The following is a 23,407-nucleotide window of genomic DNA, read 5'->3' on the forward strand; positions in this document are numbered from 1 at the left end:
GCAAAGAATTTTAATATGAATCATAATTATTTTAGGGAAATATAAATAAAATATGTTAAATATTTGAAGAGAAAATGGTAAACATTTTGCTGCAGCTAAGGTAGGATTTAAAAAACATTTTTCTTTTGTTGATAATAAAATTATTTCTTAAAGTTTTTCAAATAAAGTTCGAAGTAACAAATAATTATAAACTAATCCACAAATTAAAATGTAGCAATGTTGCCACAAGTGAAGTTTTTATACCAAATCTCAGTCCTAGATAAAGGTTTAACCAGCTGAAATTTGTCTTTGTGGTTTCTCCTGCCTCTCTATGTTTGGTTACTCTGGGGTAAACTTTTCAGTCATTGAAATGAGGACATCATTGGAACATGTTGAAATATGTGACCCTAATGAAGGTGTGAGTCTAAAGCAGAGAATACCAGTGTCAGATGATACCTACTGGGAAACTCATAGCTAGTACCTAGGAAAAGCTATGGCTGTTTAAAAGCCAAATAATCCAATGCTTGGAAAACACACTTTATTGCTGCAAAAATTTAGTTTCACAAGTTATAAAGACAACATAGAAAATATCATTAGTTCTATCTGAGCATATGACAAGGTTAGTTTAAGCTCTGGTTGATATGAATTATTGAAAAAGAAGTGGAACTATATCTAGATTTTTGTTTCCTTAAATATTTGTGGTAGGCTTTATGGATTTAACAAATAATTATTTTTGTTTCTTAGAGGAAATTTTAGAAAATATTTGGTTCTGTTTGGTGCCTCCATTAAATAGGAAAACCATTTGTCCTGTATCCAAGGTATTTACCAGCACTTGGCAGTTTAGTACCCTAAATTCATTCTTTCCAGGAACTGATATGCTTCCTGAAAGTTAAATTATTTTACCGAACTTAAAAAAATATATATAAACACACTTAAAGAAACAGGTAAAGTTTAGAAGAACTTAAAAGAGATATTATTAAACATACTTGGTTTAATTTGTAGGTAACTCAATACTATGAGGAAGAAAGTCTGTATACCAATCTTCTGAGGCACTTAGATTTCTATGTCATGCCGGTAGTTAATGTGGATGGTTATGACTACACATGGAAAAAGGTAAGTGAAGCCAAATAAAACAAAACATGCTCCCCTCCCTTTGAGGATGCAAGATACACAGGATGAATTATTCATAGAATCCTGGATCTTGACACAATGGTTTTATTATTAAAAAATGTTTAATTATCATTATGGAAAAGTTCAAACATGTATGTGTGGAAATAATTTTAACTCCTATGTACCTGTCAGACAGCTTCAAAAATAATCAATTCATAACCAATCTTTTTTCATCTACATGCCCCACCTACTTTTACCTTATCCATATTATTTTGAAGCAAATCTCAGATATTATATTATTTCATCAATAAATATTTTGCTATGCATCTTTAAGAGCTCTTAAAAAACCACCACAGTAAAATTACATATGTAAATTAATTAATAATCATTAATATAAAATGTCCAATCACTATTTAAATTTCCAGTGGTATCATAACTTTTTAATAAGTTTCTGTGATTCAAGATCCAAAGAAGGCTATTATGTTATGATTGATTTACATGTCATTTAATTCTATTTTAATCCATAGATGCTCTCAGTCTCACTCTTTTACTCTCATTCTTCCTTGCAATTTATTCATTGAACTGAAGTGTTTCCCATTGTCTGGATTTGCTATTTGCATTTTGCCACGTTGCAGTTTAAAGATTCTGCTGTCCTCTTAATTTTCTAAAACTTGATATTTGGATCTAGAGGCTTAACTAGATTCAGGATTGACTTTTTTGGCAAGACTACTTCATTGTGCAAGTGTGTCCTCCCATCAGGATGCGTATAACATCTGATTGTGACTCTTTTTGAGATTTTAGCTACCATTGATGTGTAATGCCTATATCCATTTATTCTCACGAGGAATCCTTTGAATAACATTTTGATTTGTAAAATCATAAATTGAAAGACTCATAACAGCATTCTAACTGAGCTTTTATTCTAGCCAATATGTGAATTTAAACCTTAGTACCTTTAAACTTAATCATGAGCATAAGTATCCTGGTCAATCTCATCTATTCAGAAACCATTATAAATGTTTTCTCTAGCCCATCAACATCATGATTCATGTACAATTACTCAAACTATATGAAGTACGGTCTTTTTTAATTTAATGAGGGGGATATAAAAAGGCAACTAAGTATATATAAGTTCAGAAAAACCTACTTGAATAGCACAGGTAAACACTAAGGAGAATGAGAATAATTGCAGTGATTAGAAATATTTGGGATTATACAGGAATTGTTCACATAGGAGGCAATTTATGCAGAAGAGAAAGGAGTTATAAAGATTGATTTTTTAAAAAGTCATCTAAGGTGAGAGAAATACTGTGGATAAGCATTTGCAGGTGGGGGAGGGCAAATCTTGAACTAATGAGAAATACCTACCATATACATAACACAAATTTAGTGTTCAATAAATGGTCACATTTGTAGATTGATACTATAATAAGTTTATGCCTTCACCTGAATCATAGCGGAAATCAGTTATCCTTTAGATGTTTTTACTTTCCAGCTAGCCTTTCTGTTTTAATTCTGTCAATTAGTCCTGCAGTTTGAGAACCTAATTTCTCCAGGGCAATCATTACTACCCACCAAACCACAGGCCAGGGGTTAGAAGCAGAAAGGGAGGCTTGGCAGAAGGGCTGGTGAGAGTAGGGGGAAAGAGTGCCATATCACCCCAAACTTAGAACTTCAAGTCTACGCAACTGTTTACTTGATAAAATTTCCTAGTTTACCCCAAGGATCTAGTGGGGAATTTGCTTTATGTCTCCAAACCAGAATCGAATCAGTACAATCAAAGGAGCCATCAGGCTAGAGGTGTCTTCCTCTATCTCCTGTAGCTTTTAGAGTGTTGAATTCAATCTAAAGAGAGGATTGAAACTCATTACTCAACAATACTGTATTATAGTCATCAAATGTGCTAAGATACTAAATCTTAATTATGCCCACCATAAAAATGAAATAATTATGTGATCTGATAGAGGTGTTTACTATCACTAAAATGGCTATCCTATTACAATATATAAATGTATCAAATCAATATGTTGCACACCTTAAATTTAAGACATATTAGATGTCAAATATATTTCAATTAAAAAAAAACCTCCTAACTCAGTTTTAATTTGAGTTGAAACACAAAGTTACTTTACTTTTCTTCGAAGGAACTCAAAATGATGATGCATAAAATTAAGGGAGACAAGACTAAACAAGAAGGCCAATATGCAGCCTAGCAAAACCAAGTGCAAATTTATTTGTCTACATCAAAATTGATCAAATATTGTGATTTTTTAAAAATTCAAACTGAAATAGTTTGAGTGAACATGATTGAGACCTGGCTATAAACACAAGCTGTGTAAAGGAATACTGTGAAGACAGTGAGTGACAGGAAGAAGTGATAGGATTGACTAAGAGAAACACAGCCCTGGCTACTTAGGTTTTAAAAGTCCTGTCTTTCCTTGAACCGCAAACGTGGCCACCATGGTTATCTGTGTTTTGTTTATTTAGAATCGAATGTGGAGAAAGAACCGTTCTTTTCATGAAAACAATCCTTGCATTGGAACAGACTTGAACAGGAATTTTGCTTCCAAACACTGGTGTGGTAGGTTGTTTGCTTTATTTCTAGCAATGTTACTTCATTGAAAAGGTGGTACTCATAAGAAAGAATCGTTAATTAAAACTAATTAGAGGGGAAGTCTACCTGAATCAAGAAGTAATTTAAATAATTAATGTTTTAGTTCAAAGTAATGCTTTGAATATTATTGACTAGAGTCAGCAAATCACCTGAACCTCTCTGCTGTTTCTTCATCTTTAAAAGAAAGAAGTTGCACCAGTTCTCTAAGGTACCTTCTAGCTTAAAAATTCTAAAATTCTATTTTTTTAGAATAATAAGCAAGTGACTTAAATTTCTTACTTTAATAAACAAATAATTTTCATCCTTAGGATAGCAGTGAGAGAGGAGAGGAGGCATTTGAAAGGGAAAGCATTGCAGAAATGACCAACTCAGCCAGTTAAAGCCCATTCTTAATTTCTCTCTCTCCCCCTTCCAGGACTCTCCAGCTCACATCTGTTGATTCATGGCTTGCCAACTAACTTATGTCCTCCCTTATCTCTGTAGTTGTGTAGGAATAACAAGACTATAAAACTGCTTATTATGTTACAGTCAGGGCTCAACCTTTGGATAAGAATCCACTGAGCAGGTGCTGGCATTAATAATTGTTGCTTCCTACTTATAGCCTCAATGTCCCATCTCTCTGTTCGAGAATCCTATAACAGTGCTGATAATGCCAAGGTTGCAAAACAAATGACCTGTAAGACCAGTGGTCTGGAAATTCCTCTCCCCTTGCAACCCTCGACCCAAAGCTCCCCCTCCCATCCTGAGTCATGAAGCACATGTGAAACCTCAAACAAAGGAATCACGTGCCCCTTGAATGGACACTGCAAGGGTATATAAGCTGTAAGAAATCTAACCAAGGGGAAATCGTGCTTTGGGTCTGTTGAAAGCCCCCACACTCTCTGCTGGCATTAAATTCTCCTTCCTCTAATAAAGTTGTCTGAGCGTCCAATTTCCTCCGTTGTTGCTTCCTGTAACAGCAGAGACCAGGGTTTGGTGGGTACCTCTGATTTGCTTAGGTAAATGTTTACTTCCATAGTGTCTGAAAACATTTTCTTTTATGTTTACTGTTTACTTTCTTATCAAGTTCTTTCTTTCATGAATATTATAAAGATAAACTTTTGTCTAGTGGATGGGAGTTTATTATTCCTTGACTTAAGGTACTGAACATTGATTATTCCTTGACTTAAGGTAATGAACATTGATTAAAGTATTCTGGAACATTGTCTTCTCTCAAAGAGGTAGGTGTTAGTTCACCTTTCGGTCTCGCATTATATTTCATAGGCACAACATTTAAGAAACAACTACAAAACAACTACAAAACTACACTGAACAATAAGCTTAAATCATGTATATTTTTGGAAGTGAGAGCATATAGCTCCTTTGAGATTACAAGGGAGTGGGCGGTTAAGCTACTGTGCACAGAAATGCCCTCTTCTTTCCAGCTTTTTGCCCCTGCAATATCCTACATATGTACATGATCTTACATATTTTCTTTAAAAAAAGAAGTGGTTATTCGTGATTTTGAACATTTTATCATTATCCAAGAGCACATATGAAAACTCCACAACAAAGTACTTAACTTTTTTCTTTCTCCTTCCAGGTTAGAAATTCCATGAGGACAATAACTATTATCCATGACCTAATGCAGTGCCTGACACATGGAGGGTTCTCTGAAAATGTTAATTCAATGAACATGTAAATGAATTTAGTTGTTCTAAGAGAGCAAGAGATGTAGTCACTAAGGAGAAGAAAGAGCAGTTAATCCTGCCTCAGGCTCAAAGGAATCATGTAGTGGTTTATCCATTAGAGCTGTCCTCAAGATTGCCTAATAAAAGTGCCTGCTGAGGCCCAGAGACTGTTCAAGCAATGACAACTGAGCAGGGGAGTCAGAGAAGCAGCAGCTAACATAAAATAGGCCTGAATAAATAGAGCTGACAGTTATTAAGCACTAAACAGTTAACATAGTTCATCCCCTACATTTTATTACCTACATATCATAGATGGAGAATCCCAGAATTTAAAGGGTTAATCCCTTGCTGGAATGCACTAAGCTACAGAGTGGCAGAGCTGGGATATAAAGCCAGGCTGACTGACTCCAAGTTTATTGAGATTTTTCTCTGTCTGATAATCACTCATCAGTTACAAATTCCTTTTAGGAACTTTTTATTTTATTTTAAGCTCTTTTGGTGCTCTATTTTACTTCATATTTTTCATGATAAAGGCACTGTTACCTAATTTGAATAGCCAAGTAGTCAAAATATATTGTTATTGCCAACAAGAAATATCTCAGACTCCTCCTAGGCATGGTCTTATATTATTATACATCACAAGAGTTAAAAATAGAAGCAGAAGCAGCAAGTACATAGAGAAGAAAGAGTTCCAAATAAAACAAAAAGTAATTGTAAGGACTCTTTTTTTGCCAAATGCCCCAGCATCTTTTCAGTACCATATAAGTAAGCCAATGAGAAAGCATTAAATCTTACCTTTTCCTTGCCCCTACAACTGGAATATGCTTTCATAATACTTTGTAAAATATCTATTAGAGTACCTCGCTTATTAATAGGAAGTGATGTTATCAGCCTACTTATTCATTTTATGTTCACTTTACCCTTCCTTTGTATTAAAATTGTTTGTGTGTGTGTGTGTGTATGTGCACACATGCTAGAGATGAGAATGGGGTTGGGAGTGTCTTAGTTTGCTAGGGTTGGCATAAGAAAATATCACAGACTGGGCAATGTACATAAGAGAAATTTATTTCTTGCAGTTCTGGAGACTGGAAATCCAAGATCAAGGTGTCAGAAGGGTGGGTTTCTCTAAAGACTCTTTCTTTGGCTCATAGATGACCACCTTTTCATTGTGTCCCCACATGGCCTTTTCTCTGTGTTTTGTTCATCCTTGGTATGTGTCTCTTCTTATAAGGAAACTAGCCATATTAGATCAAGCTCCCACCTTTGTGACTTTATTAAACCTTAATAGCTCCTTAAAAGCCCTATCTTTAAATATAGAACATTGCGGATTAGGGCTTAAACAAATGAATTTGGGGTGGGGCAGAATGCAGTCCATAACAAGGGGCATTTTGGTCTCAAACTTCCTAAGATACACATATTTTCAAAAATGTTAAGTTAAATTACAAAGTTTTTACAATGGGTATGCAGTGAAAAATTCTTTATTCCTTTTCCTATGAGACAGCAGTATCTTTTAATTATTTTTTATTATAGTAAAATATATATAACATAAATTTGTCATTTAACCATTTTGACTATATGATTGTGGCATTAAGTACATTCACAGCCTAGTATAATCATCACCAATATCCACTCCCAAAACTTTCATCATCCCAAACAGAAACTCTGTAATCATTAAGCAATATCTCTTCATTCCCTACTCCCCAAGGCCTTGTTATTTCTAGTCTATTTTCTGTCTTACCTCTTCTGACATTTCTTGATTCTTTTCCTATATATCAAATAATGCTTTAACTTGAAGAGACCTGGTAAATCAAGCACCTCTTGGGACAAAGTAAGCACTTACGCTGAGAGACGAAGTAACTTGCCCAGATTAATGTGCCTGTTTAATGGCAAAGCAGAGTCTGAAACTCAGGTTTCCTGACCTCCTATTCTTTTCTCCAAAATGCTTGACATCTCAGTAGGATGAGAGTCACAGAATGAGAATCTGAAGGTGCACTGCCCAAGACAGTAGCCACCAGCCACATGTGGACATTGAGCACTTGAAATGTGACTTGTTTGAATGGAGATGTGCAGTAATTATAAAATACACACCAGGTTTTGAAGTTTTAGCATGAAAAATGTAACAAAGTATCTCATGAATAATTTTTATATTGGTTACATTTGAAATGATACTTTGCACATATTGGGTTAAATAAGATGTATTCTTAAAATTAGTTTTACCTGTTGTTTTTTTAAAAGTGATTACTTGAAAACTTAAAATAAATGACTTACATTATATTTCTATTGAACAACTCTGGTCTTAGGATTCATAATAGGGTACCACCTCTCCCTTCAACTCTTTTATGTCCTCTCCAACCTCTACCCCTAATATATAATCTTTATTTTCCAGAACTATATGTATTTCAGGGAAAAAAGGCCAGGAGAATTTGAAATTGACTAAACTATCAAAAATGGTTTGTCCGATCACATTATTGGTTAAAAAGTAAAACAAATAAAATACTTGGAAAGGCCTTGGATGTTCAGTACAAAATTTCTTTGTGAGAAAAAGAATGCTTAACAAACATTGAGGCTGTTTCCTTTGCAAATAACAGGAAGAAAGCAGAACAAGCTTAAGAAAGGCAGGCTCTGTAAGGATAATGGAGTGGCCCAAGGAACCCAAGGACAAGAATGCAGCTGGGCTTCAGAAACAGACTGCAACTGGGCTAGAGCAATGTAGGAGGCTCACTGAGTCTTTTCTCTTCCATCTCATCTCTGTGATGCACACTGGCTTTTGTGAGTTCCATTCTTCATGATAATGGTGACAATGATAACAATGACAAGAAACAACAGAGAGTAAACACTTAGTATATATGCCAGGCACTGTGCAAAGCACATTGTATGCATTAGCTCATTGAAACCTCATTAAATCCTCATTAATGTGTATTTTTTTCCATTTAGCAGATAAAGAAATCAAGGTATACATAGGTTGAAAAACAAGGCCATATAGCTATTAAGTGGCAAAATCAAGATTAGAATCAATTGATTGGGTAATTAACAATATGTTACATAGCCTTTTATTGTAGGATGGTTAACCACCAAAAGTGTCCAATTTGCATCTCTTAAAATAACAGTATTTACTTCATAGGATGCTGTGAGGATTAAATGAAATGTTGTGTGTTAATCTTAGCAGAGTTCCTGATACATACATACATACATACATACACACACACACAAATATACATACATATCTCATATGCTCAATGGGTGTCAGCTGGTGGTGTTATTGTTATCTTCTTTGTTCAAGAGAGCAGATGAACTGAAACTAGAATCTTCATCTTGATTTCAAGTTATCAGCGGAGGGATTCAACGTGGCAGACAGAATACAAGTTAAGGATCCAGTTTAGAGCTAATCAACTGTTTCTGGGAGGGAAAAATTTTTTGGTTAGAGGTGGCTCTCTCTGAATTAGGGACAAAAGTGTTGGGAGGCAGGAAATCATTCAAAGAAATATATATTATAATCTTTCAAAAGAATGCATAAACATTATTCTGGCACCAAATACCTCTATCTCATTTTATTTACTATACCACTTCACCAAGTTAGAAGTAGCACAGAAGGTGAATTTGCATATTCTTTTTTTTTTTTTTTATGGGGACAGGTCACAATTTTATTTATTTTTTATTTTTATTTTTTTACTTTTTTGGTGATGTTGGTTAACAAAATCCAGTAAGTTTCAGGTGTACAATTTATCAGTAAGGTATGTGTATGTGTATATATATATGTGTGCGTGTGTATACACACACACACACACACACACACACACACACACACACATATATATATTGCATTCTGTGTTCCCCTCTCATAGTTAGACTTCTTTGTCACCACATAATTGACTCTTTTTACCCCATCTCCTTTCCTCCTCTCCCCACCCCTCTACCCTCTAGTAACCACTAGTCTATAGTCCATGTCCACGAGTCTGTTTGTTTGTCCTGTTTGTTTGTTGCTTTAAGGTTTATACCCCATATATAAGTGATATCATGTGGTTTTCAACTTTTTCTGTTTGGCTTATTTTAATAAGCATGATTATCTCAAGGTCCATCCATGTTGTCACAAATGGCAGTGTTTCATCTCTTCTTATGGATGAGTAATTTTCTGTTGTATATATGTAGCATAGCTTCTTTAGCCAATCATCTATCATAGGACACTTTGGTTGTTTCCATGTCCTGGCCACCGTAAATAATTCCGCTAGGAACATTGGTGTGCAAATATCTTTTCAGATATGAGTTTTTAAGTCTTCGCGGTAAATACCTAGTAGAGGAATTATATAATAGATCAATTCTTAGTTTTTTGAGGAGCCTCCATATTGTTTTCCATAGCTACTGTACAAATTTGTAGTGCCACCAGCAGTGTATGAGAGTTCTTTTTTCTCTGTATCCTCTCTAACATTTGTTATTACTTATCCTGTTGATTATAGCTATTCTAACAGCTGTGAGATGGTATCCCATTGTGGTTTTGATTTGCTTTTTCCTAATGGCTAGCAATGTTGAGCATCTTTTCATGTTTGTTGGTCATTGTATATGTTCTTGGGACAGGTGTCTGTTCAGGTCCTCTGTCCATTTTTTGATTGGATTTGTTGTTGTTGTTGTTGTTGTTGTTGTTGTTGTTATCAAATTTGCATATTCTTAGTTCCCAAATGATACTTTTCTTTCATGGGCTATATTGCTTAGTAATTTTTAAACTACATATAACAGAAAAAAAAAAAACAAACTTGTAATGGATTAAAAAAAGTGGGATTTATTTTTCTCGCATAACCAGAGGTTTGGAGCCAGGGCTAGCATTTCTGAGACTCTCTTGGTTACTTTCTCAAGGTTGCAAGATGGCTGATCCCAGGCAGCAAATGTTGGAGTGTTTGCTATGAGGGCATATAAATATTTGAGTTCACATAAATAACATTTAGTGAACATCGAAATATGCTCTTTACAGAACTCTATGTAATCCATTATCTAAAAATGTTATACCATAGTTATTAGGAGAATACATTGTGAGGGAAATCACATATTACTATAATATGTGAATCCCCTCATAATTCTATCAATTTCACCACAGAGAAAGGTGCATCAAGTTTTTCATGCTCAGAAATCTACTGTGGACTTTACCCTGAATCAGAACCAGAAGTGAAGGCAGTTGCTAATTTCTTAAGAAGAAATATCAACCACATTAAAGCTTATATTACTATGCATTCATATTCCCAGAAGATAGTGTTTCCATATTCCTATAGCAGAAGCAAAAGCAAAGACCATGAGGAACTGGTAAGTGCTACTTAATTATTTTATCATTAATATTTCAGAGATAAAATAATACTTAGTTCAAGAATCAAAAACTGTGGGGAAAAAATTTCTCCTCTAGAATACAAATGAAAAGATGCTTATGTTTTGGTCTAACTCTTCTGAGGGTTATCCAGGGTCAGAGTTCACAGAAGGAAGGTAAAGAATGCGGCCTTACCCTGAGAATATGAACTTTAGTCCAGCAGATAGGCTAAGGAAAAGTCGGACAAGTTCTTTGAAGGTCAGGAGGGAATTATTCCACCTGGATATACTCTACATACAAGCAAGAACCAGGACAAGAGTATCTGGAATTATGCAACTTTCTGGCCACTAGCTTTCTACAATAGCCACCACAGATCAAGTCCTAGCACAACACTCGTCAATTTGACAGGTGCATCAGGAATTGTTTGCATGATGATCTCCCTAACCCCCAGAGGACCTATTTAAAGCACTTCCAATTGCAGCATTGAGGCAAGAGCACCTCCATCCACTCACCCCGTTTTTTGAAATATAGTTAACAATACAGTAAAAGAAAAAGGAATGATAAAGTGCTATTGATATCAAGGTACAGATACAATTTTAGACGGACAGTGAAAAATAGGATTTCTACAGGTAGACAGGCAAGTGAAGACGTGCCAAGCTGAGAAGATGATATTTCCCATGGGAAGTATGTCCAGGGGACTGCGAGGGTACACAGAGTGAAGGGTGACACCCTCTCAAAGTAGATGAGGTCAGCTTACAAAGATAAGGTCAGCTTGTTTGAATGTCAAAATAATTTGAATTTTGTTGTATAGACAATGGGATTCCATTTAAACTTTTATTTTGAACAAAAGAATGGCACATCTTATCCAATAACATTCCTCTCAGTCATTCAAGAGAGTGACAGTGAATACCATTTAACTTCAGAAAGATCTGGGTAAGCTAGAAACAAAAGTAGTAGAATAGGGGACTTAGTTGTTATCCTGCTCCATACCAGGAATAATACCTTTTTTTAATTCATGAGTCTTTGGGAGTTATTAGACATTTTACACAAGAATAAAATAGAGTTTGTAAAAAGGATGAGAAGTGAATCAGGCATGCCCTAGGTATATCATTGTTTAGAGATGTTGGATTTAAAGTTTGGTGATAATTTTGTCTAGGAATGAAATAATCCCAAGTTGTTTGCTTTTGAAATATAAGTATACTTCATTTTACAAAATAAATGAATTCCTTAAGAAGGCATATGACTATTATTTTTTCAAATTAAATAAAATTTTCAATATATTGGAAGAATCTATATTTAAAGACAACCAACTGTGATTTCCATATAGCAAAAAAAATTTTTTTTAAGTTAATTTACTCTTCCTAATTTACCTTTTGAATGTAGATTTTTCATATGCATAATTTTTCCCCAACTTTATTGAGAATAATTGTGATGATTTGATACACATATATATTGTGATATGATTACCACAATAAAGTGAGTTAACACATCCATCACCTCACATAATGATAATTTTTTAAGATCTACTCTTTAATCAACTCTCAAGTATATAATATAATATTGTTAACTGTAGTCGTCATGCTGCACATTAGATCCCCAGAACTTATCCAACTTATAACTGGAAGTTAGTATCCTTTGATCAATATCCTCCCCCGCCGCCACCCAGCTCCTGGCGACCACCATTCTACTGTCTATTTCTTCATATATATAGTCTGAGTCAATTAATATATAATTTTTTTTAGAAACTTCTACACGTCCTGTTTTAATGCTGTACATTAACTGAAATTCCCCATTCTATTAATTTTAGTCTCTAGTGGCCAGTGAAGCAGTCCATGCTATCGAGAGTACTAGTAAAGATACCAAATACACACACGGAAGTGGTTCAGAAAGTTTATGTAAGTATTTCTTTTTAAGATCTTGGAGAACTGTGATGTACTAAAGAAATCTGTTTTGTTTTTCTGTGTGGATTTCAGTTTTGTAAGTGGAATGTTTAAACAAGGTGAAATGAAAACAACTGGATTATTAATAATTAGAAATGGAAGCATAATAACTATGACAGCACTTAAGAATATATTAATGATACTAAAAAGAAGCCAAAATGATACTTAAGAAATTATGCTTATTTATATAGAGTAAGAACTATAGAATTGGCATCACACTAGTTGAGTGGAGCAGAAAAGGTCATAAAGGGTCAAAAAAAATGTATAAGATGTACAGGGCCACTATGTAAGTTTGTGCAGGTTGGATATAAATATAGGGAACATCATTTATATTAGTCGCTTCTTAATGACAGTCTGTGCTCAAGGGTATAGCACATCATAGTTGAATATCTTTTGTTTGTATCGCAGTGATGAGAACATGCATGTGGCTAACTCTTAACAAATATTTTAAATTAATTTCTGCCCAAAGATGTTTATCGAGGGACTTCTTTGTGTCTGCAGTGGGATAATAAACAATTGTTTTACTCTTTTGAAGCTGGAGAGGTAGATGGGAAAAGAGGAACAGAAAATAAAGTTTTATTTGAACACAGCCACACCCCTTCATTTGTGTATTGTCTATGATAGTTTTCATGCCAGTAGAGTTGAGTAGTTGTGACACAGATTATGGGACACACAAAGCCTAAAAGATTTACTATCTGGTTCTTTATAGAAAAAGTTTTCCAAACTCTAATATAAACAACTAAATAGCAAAAATATAGTATAATTCCATTGATAAGTTAAGAAAATAAAATAGGCTATGGGTTTGAGAATAACTCCTGGAGAGAGGGGCTACATAGCTAAAGTGGTCTTGGAAGGTGTCTCTCTGTAGGTAACATTTCTGGGAGACCTACCTGGTAAGTAGCTGCCAAACAAAGAGTAGGGGGAGAGGGAATGGCATGTGAAAAGGCCTTGAGACAATATATTCAAAGTCCCAGAGTTTCCTTGAATAGGTATGATCTGCAGGGGTATAAAAACACATTCATATTAATAATCACATTTATATTATATTCAATAAATAGCTTAAGCACCAGATGCCCTATTTGTGGAAAGTCCAGAACCAGAAGTTTCCTCTTACTTCTAAACAATCTCAAATTGTCACAGAACAAACTGAGGCCAGATTAGTCTACACGGTATCACTGGTTCCTTGGTGTCACTGGTCCACCACTGCCTTTGCCAACTCAGGTCCTTGCTCTGTTACAGAAAAACCCTACGATTCCCTTTCACAGTTCAGAACTGTTCTGATTCCTACCCTTTTCTCTACTATTGTTCCCCAAAGCATAACCATAGTTCCTGAGAGCTGGAGGAATTTATGGAGCAACTTCCTGTTATGATGAAATGAGTCCATTTCCACACCTCATTCATTCAGGACACACCCATGTGTATGTGTGTGTAAGCACAGGAAAATGTCCGGAAGAACAAATGTTAAATATTGACAATGGCTGTCAGAAATATTTGCTGAATGAATGAATAACTTAACTAATCTACTGTTTGATTGATATTTTTTAATATCATAAAGTGTTTCAGTAAACATCTTTGTATTAATTCAAATATAGATATTAGAGAGAAGCAAAAACGATCACTTGCATATTATATTGTTGTTCACCTGGAAAACAGTAGAAAATGAACCAAAAATATTAGTTAGAATTAAAAAGTTGAGTAAGGTGGCTGACTATTAACTAAATATACATCGATCTATAACTTTCTTATATACCAAAAATAATCAGGTAGAAAATTAAATGGAAAAAAGATCCTACTTCATCCCTACTTGTGTAGGTGTGTGTATATATACACACACATGCACATATATATACATATAGATACATCCATATACATGGATTCATTGTTAAATGTGTGTATATATATATATATACACACACACACACATGTGTATACACACAAATTTGTATGATCTATACAAAAACCAGAAAATTTTACTCGCGTACATAAAAGAAGACATGAGAAACCTGTTATGTTTTTGAGTGGGAAAGCAATATAAAAAGTGTCAGTTGTTCTGAATTAATTTGTACATTCATCCCAATAAACACTTAAATGATTTTGAATTTCATTTGAAACAATAAATTTGTTAAAGGAACTTGTAAAATTATGAAAACTAAGACTAGAGAGAATTTGCCCAACCAGATATTAAAACACAATAGAAATCTGTAGTAATTAAGACAGTGTGGAACTGAGCCTGGAAGAGACAGATCAATGAGTACAGAAAGACACTAATAGATAAGGAGATCCTAGTGTCTCATAAAGAAGGTATTTCAAACCACTTAAGAATGTTAAGTTATTCAATAGGGCTAAGTAACTGACAAGTTACTTAGAAAAAAATTTAATTGTATTACTAACATGTCTTTCTCCAAAATAAATTCCAGATAGATAAAATATTTTCATATAAAAACCCTGTCAAAAACCAAGTGGAAAGCTAAGTAACCAGATAAAAAGAAAAAATTCTCTACATATTACACAGGGCTAATATCACTAATGTTACTTTTATAAACAATCTATATACTGAATCAACTAGGACAATAAGACAATTGATAAAAAATATATTAATATGTACACTAAATATACCAAACAAAATGTTAAACTGTGTTAAAGAAATATAATTTAATATTATTTTTCACCCATAAAATTGCCAGAAATGCAAAATTCCTATGGATAATGTGGGAGGGGGAAGTGCATATATTCATATTTCGCTAGTAGAGATATAAATTGGTTCGATTCTTTGGGAGGCTATTTGGAACATGTAGCGTAATTGTAAAAAGTACATACCCTTACATTAGCAAATCTACCTCTGAGAAGTACTGTTCTAAAGGAACAAAGAAGTGCATATATTCACATGTATAAACAAGGATGTTCATTGTAAAGTTGTTTATATTAATTATAAATTAGAATAAAATCTAGAAGTCTTCAAGTAAATATTTAAATTAATTATATCCAGCTTTACAATGCAATGCTATGAGATTGTTAAAGATGATAATGTAGATTTGAACTCATCAGTACATAAAGCTGGTCATGATAAATTAAGCTTAGAAAAGTTATAAAACAACATGTTCTTATGTTCTTAAGCAGAAAAAATTAACTTAGAAAATTTTGAGAATTAAGTTAAAAATTAATTTTCTTTTTTTGTTAAAAAGCATGCATTGAATAAATAAAGCACTAAATTGTTAATGGTGATGATCACTTCTCGGTAAAGTTAGGGGGAATTTTTATTTTCCTTCTTGGCCTGTTTTTCTTCAATCTCCATTTCCTACCAGAAACTTAGATTACTTAATAATCAGAAAAAAAGCAAATAAATTTTCATTTTTAGGATTACAAAAATCCCATTTTGTTAACTTAGCTTGAAACATCTGTATTTTTAAAAGTAATGTCTCTTTCTTCTTGTAGACCTAGCTCCTGGAGGTTCAGATGACTGGATCTATGATTTGGGCATCAAATATTCCTTTACAATTGAACTTCGAGATAAAGGCAAATACGGATTCTTGTTGCCAAAGCGTTTCATCAAACCCACTTGTACAGAAGCTCTGGCCGCTGTCTCTAAAATAGCGTGGCATGTCATCAGGAATGTTTAATGCTCTTAATTTTTTTTCACTCTGCTCTCATATTTTAATTCACTAATTCCAACAATAGCAAATCATTGTACCAGTTTCTTTTTAAGTTTTACCAATAGTTTTGTTAAAAGGTTTTCTCTTCCTTGACATTGTCAAAGAACAAAATAAATGTTACCCTAAAATTAAGGCAGACAAGGATTCACATTTTTTTTCTGTAATTTGTAAGAATCTAGGTAAAGATTTTTTCTTTCATTTACTACGATTGACTAGCCATCTCAAGCAATTTTAACAACTAGTTTCATGCAAATAATTAGAACCCAAACAAAAAGAAAGTGTATTAGAAGTACATTAAAGATTTCCTCTCCAAATTTCAACAAATTTCTGTTTGCTCCTTTGAAAACAAAACCTTGCAGTCCGTTTGCTCCACAGGAATAGACAATGGCCTAGAAAGCTGAGGGGTGTCAAAAACAGGACGAGCACCGCCTGTTGTTCCAGGTCAGTGCTCATGAAACATTGTTGAGAATAAATGAATGGCTGTACTTACTTTTGACAACAACTGGGGAACGCATTTACAACCGTTTATTGTAAGAAATTATGTAATAAAAGAAGTAAACTTTTTCTCTTAAATTTACTTTTAATTGGGCACTTTAGCTCTTCCTAGCTCCAGGTTTCTTCTTGTCCAGAGAGCTATCACAGAGATATCTTGAAGATTTCCGTGGCGCACGAGTCGGGTCGGGGTGCGGGGCGTGTCCAGAAAGGGGCGGTGCCTGCGCGCTGACGACTAATCTGGAGGCCGGAAGCACGGCTCTGCGGAGGAAAGGGCAAGCCCGTGACTTCCGGCGGCTCTTTGAGGCGGACCTCTCAGCGTCTTGATAGTATTTTCGTTGTCTTTTATAACTCCGTTGTCTCTCTTCGTTGTTTTTCTTTCTGCGTCTCAGTCGCGTGATTCTGGCAAAGCGGCCGACGGGCCGCTCTTTGGGCGCCCCGGGGGACCCCTCGCTAGCCGAGGGCCGGTTCCCGGGGCCGCGCGCGCACCACCTCCTCCCCTTTGTCGTCTTCCCGGGCCCAGGCGCGGGGACAGAGTCTCCTTCCCTGCTCCTCGGGGCGGCAGCGGCAGCAGCGGCAGCGGTGACGCCTCGGAACTGTGCTTACGAAAAGAGCTCGGGAAGGAGGTAAGCGTAAATTGCGCGGATTGGCGTGGTCGTCGGGGAAAGATGTTGCATAGAAGCGGGATGGGGCGGCCGGGCGTTGTCTTCCTTCCCTGTCTGGCACACGCTGGGCTTTTGAGCTCCTGGAGCATACCGCCCATAACACTGCAGTAGCTCCCTGTGCTCAGGCCTCGTGTCTCGCTGTCGTTCTGATTCTGGCGAATTGGTCCAAGGGGACAGGTGGATCCAAACAAAAGACCGAATCGCTGCCGCTGAGGTGGGCTTGTGAACCCTTGCGTGGTATTCGCATTTGTATGCGATGAAAAGGTGCTGAAATATGGTTTTAAATTTAGAGGCTCACTGTTTATGCATTCCACTTTTGGTAGGGAAACCTATCTTTTGTTTGTATTCGGTCTTGTTTATTTCTTGGCAGTAATGACGACTGAGAGTTGAGGAGTGCTACTTTTTTAACTTCACATTTCCTAGGTAGGTGGTTTTGGCAACCATCTGCCAGAAACTGGGGAAGGTGGAATGAAAGGAGAGGGTCTGTTCTTTGGCATTATCTCTTTCCAAATAGGTTAAAATAATTATGTGGCTAGAAAATTATTCGGAGTTGATAGTACTTGAATGATATTGATAGGATCTTTTCAATGGAGCATAATGTCAAGCAATTCGCGAGGTTTTGAGATAATTTGAACTACTTTGAAAATTATTGGCGTATGCATTCTTTTTAGAGTTTGGGTTTTTTGAAGAAATAATTTCACACCTCAAGTTTTCAAAGTCCATGACACTGCCGCCGTAAATCCAAATATGGTCATGCAGTACAGTCCACGTGTAAATGCTAATTCTGAAATATTTGAAAATTTTGTCTTTACGCCTGAGCAACAGTATTTTGGAGAGTTTTGTGGACATAATCTAGATTTCAAAGTAATTTCCAATTTCTTAATGAAATATTTAGATTGTAACAATAATTTCAACAAGAGACTGAGAATTGAGAATGTTGATGCAGGTAGGTAGCAATTTGTGTCTGTAAGAATACTTGCACAATGAAACTAAAACTGTTGATCTGATAGGATCCAGTTTTATCAAATACATGGCTTTTACTGGCTTCCTAATTATTGATGTTTCAAAAGGAACATTTTAAGATATGCAAATTCATCAGATTTTCATATCTGTAAATGAAAACTAAAATCTATGAGTAGATGTTGTATTAACTTCTGAACAAGTCATCAGTGGTGTTAATTTGTATCATAATATGCATTTGCATTTACATAGAGAAAGCAAAGTTGTTTAACTTATTCGAAGAATTGGTTTTCAGTATCTTAGTCTTCCTCACCTCCCCTAATCCGGGCTTCATTTAGAGTTGGAGCCCTTTCAGCAGATATTTAGTAGCAGTTGAAATGTAACTGGTGTTGATATATAAAGGGTCTTTTATTCTTTTTATTTTCCTTTGTTAGTTTTGTGTATTGTAGTTCTCTTCGCTTATAGTAATTGCTAACATGGCATATTCCTTGTGCATGGTCTTTTTAACAAATTATCTTTTCTACACTGTGCCATAGTATTATTGCCTTGCTCCTACCTGTGTGTAGTCAGTTTAGTTCGGTCAGTCTTTTTTGGAATTCAGTTTGGAATTGTTTTAGTCTATCTACATATAAGCAATCTGTAAGATTGTCTTAGAAAGTTCTTTTTAAAATAATTCTCCCAGACTGTGCATCAAATAAACTTAACTTTTTTCTTTCAAAAACATGAAATATAAATATGAAGAGACCTTATTTTTAACATAGCCCTTTCATTTTAGAACCTCGGTGGATAGGGTTTTAATATTATGCTGCTACTCATCAGGTTCAAGTGGTTTATGCTTTCATTTATGCTACCAGAAGATGAAACCTCAGAAGTATGTAAATAAAAATTGAAGTGGGCATACTAGAAATGATTCATGTTTTAGTGATAAGATTTCAGTAATTAGGCTTTAGAAACAATTGTTTCAAAAGAGACCCCTGCGTATTTTTCCTTTCCAACCATATAGTATGAATTACAAGCATGAATATTTATAAATTTGAGGAGGGACTGATCGTTCTTACTTATTAAGACCCTCTTTGTTGTGTGTTTTAGATTCAACCTTGCTTAGCTTCCGAGATCAGACGAGATCCGGCTTGTTGTTCAGGGTGACATGGCTGTAGACCTTAAATGCTTTTCTGGAGTATTTTAGATTATATGTGTATACTTAGACAAATAGGATTTAAAGCATATTTTGTATTCTTTGCAAGCATAAAGGATTTTATTTATGCAAAATAATAATATTTAGATAACTTGTTATTGACTACTGATGAAAATTCCTAGACAAATGATCAGAAGAATTCCTTCTTCTTTCAGTTAGAAAACTTTTAATTTCGCCTTTTTCTCTTTTGCCTTTTTTTTTTTTTAATCTAAGACCCTTCTTTAACCTAGACTTGGTACTCAAACTCATTGCCAGTTGGTCCGACTTTCTGAGAAAAGAGGAAAATAGATCTTTACTTCATTACTACTATTCCCTAAGGTGGTAGACTCAACAGTAACTAGAAGTAAAATTTGTGGAATAATCACTATATAGGTGAATCTTGAGTAGTTCTTGATGTCACCTGTAAAAACAATTTTGTGTGAAAGAATTTTTAGTGGCAAGAATGCAAGGAGAGGGGTAAGATGGACACATTAGTTCTCACTTGATTTTCTTTGAAGTAGCAGTTCAAACCCTTTGAAATCTTCAAAGCTTATGTTAGGTATCTGGGATTGGAGAGAAGCTGTGAGACTGTACTTTCCAGCAGTGCTGAGTTAAGCAACAGGTTACAGAGCAGTAAGAAACAAGAATAAATGCCTGGAGCCCTCAGAAAAACAGGGAAGGAGATGATAGTTGACCAGTGTTTCAAATATAATAATAATTTGTTGCTCCAACTGTGGAAAACACTACCATTGACTTTTTTTTTTTGGAGGGGGTGTGTTGGGAGTGAGGGCATGTTGGGATAGGCATTTAGGGGGCAGAACTGACCATTTCAATGGATAGTGGAGAGGAAAAAAATGTAAGGTCAGGGTTAGTCTTGAGGCAGTGTTGTGGGGTAGTGTGCCTGTTTTCCAAGTTCTAGATGATAATGATAGCTAATAAGGATTTTTTATATAATGAAACTTTAAAATTTGTTTTTATTAAAACCCTTCCTATATATTTTTTGATAGATTTACTTATCAAATCCTGCTCAGTTATAAATTGTAAAAAAAAAAAAAAAATGGTTTTCTCAGTTAATCAAAGCTCTACATTTTATAGAAAATCTTTCTCAGTTCTACTTATATTGGCTTTTATTAGTTCTTTATGTTCAGTTAATCAAATAGACATATGAAATTTTACCAGCTTTTCCTCTGTAAATTCACATTTATGCTGAGAATGTGTTCAAGAAAAGTTAAATCAATTAACTATATAGTATGTAGGGTTGACTGTATAGTTTCTTACTTGGAGAACAGATAACATAAGTTGATTTTATGTTGCAGCAAATTCTTGTTCATTTATGTGACACTCCACTAATTTTTAAAAATGTGTAATTTCAAGTTCTTTTCTAACTCTGAATCACTAAAAATTAATTGCTATTTTTAATATTTATATTAATTTTCTATTTTACTTACATACTATTTATATTAAATTTTGTTAAAGAATAAGAATATACATTTTTCTAATTTAAAACTACTACCATTTCATATTTTCCTCTTGGTTCATTATCTTTGTTCATTTGTCAAACACTGTCCTTGTTCTTTGCATCCTTTAAAAATGTGATCTGAAAATAAGTATCTAACTGAACCACACATTGTTTGTAATTTTCTTAGTTTTGATTTGGTGCCACTATGATTTAATTTCTTTTTAAGTGGTATGCCTTTACTTTGAAACACATTAAAGAACATTGTGAACTTTATAGGACTAATTCTCTACCAAATGGAACTTTTATTTTTTTAGCTGCCATTATTTATTCTAGTTACTAATTTTGACTACTAATGAGATTTCAGTTAATATATAGATTGTATAAAGAGTGATATTGCTTAGTTCTTTTTTCTTAGGCAGTTCCCCACTTTCCATAGTAGTGTACTGTTTGGGTTAATTTTGATCTAGAATTTAATATTGTTTTCTAATGTATATTGTACAACCATTATATTTTCATTTCCAGTTGAATTATTTGATTATATATTTGGATTAGTTTTCTATTACAGTTTTAGTTTTTAATGTTTCTTTTTTTATGAAATACTTTTATAATTTGTCTTTCTTGTTACTACTAGTAATGGTAAAATGGCCTGTTTATTACTTTTAGCATCTTTGACTTTTATGTCAATGTAGAATAGATTATAGAAACACCTTCATTTTTTCTAGTTCTGCAGCCTGTTCTATTTTGAAAGAAAGTCATCTTATCATCATTGAGGTTTTTTTTTTTTTTTGTATTACCAGAAAATAAATATCCTCGATTAGACTGTATTTGACTTCTCTAAGGCATAGAAAATATTTAAATAGTATTCATTTTTCTCCCAAGATGATTTTGGAACATAACTAATGTCACTTAAACTGAATAAAAATAACTTCTATCAATAAAATTTTTTAAAAAATAAAATTTTCACCTAATTTTATTCTCCCGTTTTTCTTTTGACATGGCTTGATTTTCCAGTTAACCAGTTGACGGAGAATGATAGTACAACTTTTCCCTAAAAGAAAGTTAATAAATTTTGCAATGACCTGCATAAGGAACCTAGGAACTAATCATTTATACTGTTTTCTGAGAACTTAACTCTGAGTGGAATCTTATTCTTTCACTCTGCAGAAAAGGTAAAATTCTAGCCCACAGATTCAAAGTGACAAATCGACTAATAAGTTGGTCTCAGAACAGTGGTCTCCAACCTTCTTGGCACCAAGGACCAGTGCTCCTATGAGAATCTAATGCCTGATGATCTGGGGTGGAGCTGAGGCAACAATGCTAGCACTGGAGAGCGGCTGTAAATGTGGATGAAGATTCGCTTGCTTGCCACTCACCAGCTGTGTGGCCTGATTCCTAACAGGCCACAGACCAGTATGGGTCTGCAGCCTTGGGGGGAGGTCAGGGACCCTTGTCTTAGAAGATAACTTCTGCTTACTTCTGTTTACCTGTGACCTCTCTCATGCCCTTTCCCCCCCCCCCCCTGAGGAAAATCTGTAATTTTGCAGTGTTATATACAGTTTTATCTGCTTGTAAGTAAGGGACTCAGTTATTACAAATTGAAGAATTTTACAGTTTTGCCTCTCTCTTTTTTTGGTTAAAGTAGTACAAAATGTCAAAAATTAGAAGGAAGGTCACCGTGGAAAATACCAAGACCATATCTGATAGCACATCCCGAAGACCCAGTGTATTTGAGAGGCTGGGACCCAGCACTGGCAGTGCAGCAGAGGTGAGCTGTCACTATTATAATCACAAGAGTTTCTCTTCCAATCCTGTTCTTGAAATATAGATTCGTATCATAAAGATGAATAGGTTGTATTGTAGGAATGTAGGTTTAGTAAATTTTTTTAAAATGTATTTTGTGGAAAAGAGTGAAAAGGGTGATAGGGTCAATGGGTTTTTTTTTTCTTGATATCTTTTATTTGGGGAGTAATATATATCTCAGGTTAGCTGGAATTCTGATATCATTTGTTTTAATTTTATCCTGCTAACATTTTTGTCCACTAATGAATATGAATAAATATGAAATTTACACAGTAATATCTGTCTCTTAGACACAGTGCCGAAACTGGCTGAAGACTGGCAACTGCCTCTATGGAAACACTTGTAGATTTGTACATGGCCCTTCACCCCGTGGTAAAGGTTACAGCAGCAATTACAGAAGGTAAATTGAGAACTTTGAATTGTTCCTATAGTATTAGAAATGGCTTTTGTAGTGTATCTGATGTAAAAGTCTGAATACAACCATATATTTGGTCAGATTTTCTATTTTGATGGTAGTCTTATTGATATCTAGTTGAAGATTGGCAAGATCTTTTTAGTCGTTAAATTCAAGATTAATAAAATGATTGCTTTAAAACTTATTTGCTCAATA

The 23,407-nt window shown here is 34.6% G+C and overlaps 2 protein-coding genes and 1 long non-coding RNA gene across 9 annotated transcripts in view; 2 read left to right on the forward strand and 1 right to left on the reverse strand.

Moving 5' to 3' along the window:
* The window catches only part of CPB2 (carboxypeptidase B2), a 39,668-nt gene extending 23,289 nt beyond the window's left edge, over positions 1-16,379 (forward strand). For both annotated transcript variants that reach the window (XM_016136433.1, XM_016136434.1), the window contains exons 7-11: positions 982-1,092; positions 3,577-3,670; positions 10,457-10,659; positions 12,465-12,552; positions 16,030-16,379. In XM_016136433.1, the coding sequence (XP_015991919.1) occupies positions 982-1,092; positions 3,577-3,670; positions 10,457-10,659; positions 12,465-12,552; positions 16,030-16,214 (681 nt within the window). In that variant the 3' untranslated portion in view covers positions 16,215-16,379. The remainder of the gene's footprint in view (positions 1-981; positions 1,093-3,576; positions 3,671-10,456; positions 10,660-12,464; positions 12,553-16,029) is intronic.
* Positions 6,957-16,933, reverse strand: LOC118609346. 2 transcript variants are annotated; one of them, XR_004953317.1, is made up of 4 exons: positions 16,738-16,933; positions 13,488-13,593; positions 8,594-8,769; positions 6,957-8,154 (listed from the first exon to the last, which is right to left on the reverse strand). It is a non-coding gene; the product is annotated as an uncharacterized LOC118609346 (long non-coding RNA). The 2 variants fall into 2 exon arrangements; XR_004953316.1 differs by having other exon boundaries at positions 6,959-8,769; positions 16,738-16,932.
* Positions 16,934-16,986: 53 nt separating this feature from the next.
* Positions 16,987-23,407, forward strand: part of ZC3H13 (zinc finger CCCH-type containing 13) — a 102,454-nt gene continuing 96,033 nt past the window's right edge. For 4 of the 5 annotated variants that reach the window (XM_036228507.1, XM_036228509.1, XM_036228510.1 and 1 more), the window contains exons 1-3: positions 16,987-17,365; positions 22,637-22,762; positions 23,088-23,197. In XM_036228507.1, the coding sequence (XP_036084400.1) occupies positions 22,646-22,762; positions 23,088-23,197 (227 nt within the window). In that variant the 5' untranslated portion in view covers positions 16,987-17,365; positions 22,637-22,645. The remainder of the gene's footprint in view (positions 17,366-22,636; positions 22,763-23,087; positions 23,198-23,407) is intronic. The other variant, XM_036228508.1, reaches the window with a different exon arrangement.

This window comes from Rousettus aegyptiacus, unplaced genomic scaffold, assembly GCF_014176215.1.
Source record: "Rousettus aegyptiacus isolate mRouAeg1 unplaced genomic scaffold, mRouAeg1.p scaffold_m13_p_11, whole genome shotgun sequence".
Classification (NCBI taxonomy): domain Eukaryota; kingdom Metazoa; phylum Chordata; class Mammalia; order Chiroptera; family Pteropodidae; genus Rousettus; species Rousettus aegyptiacus.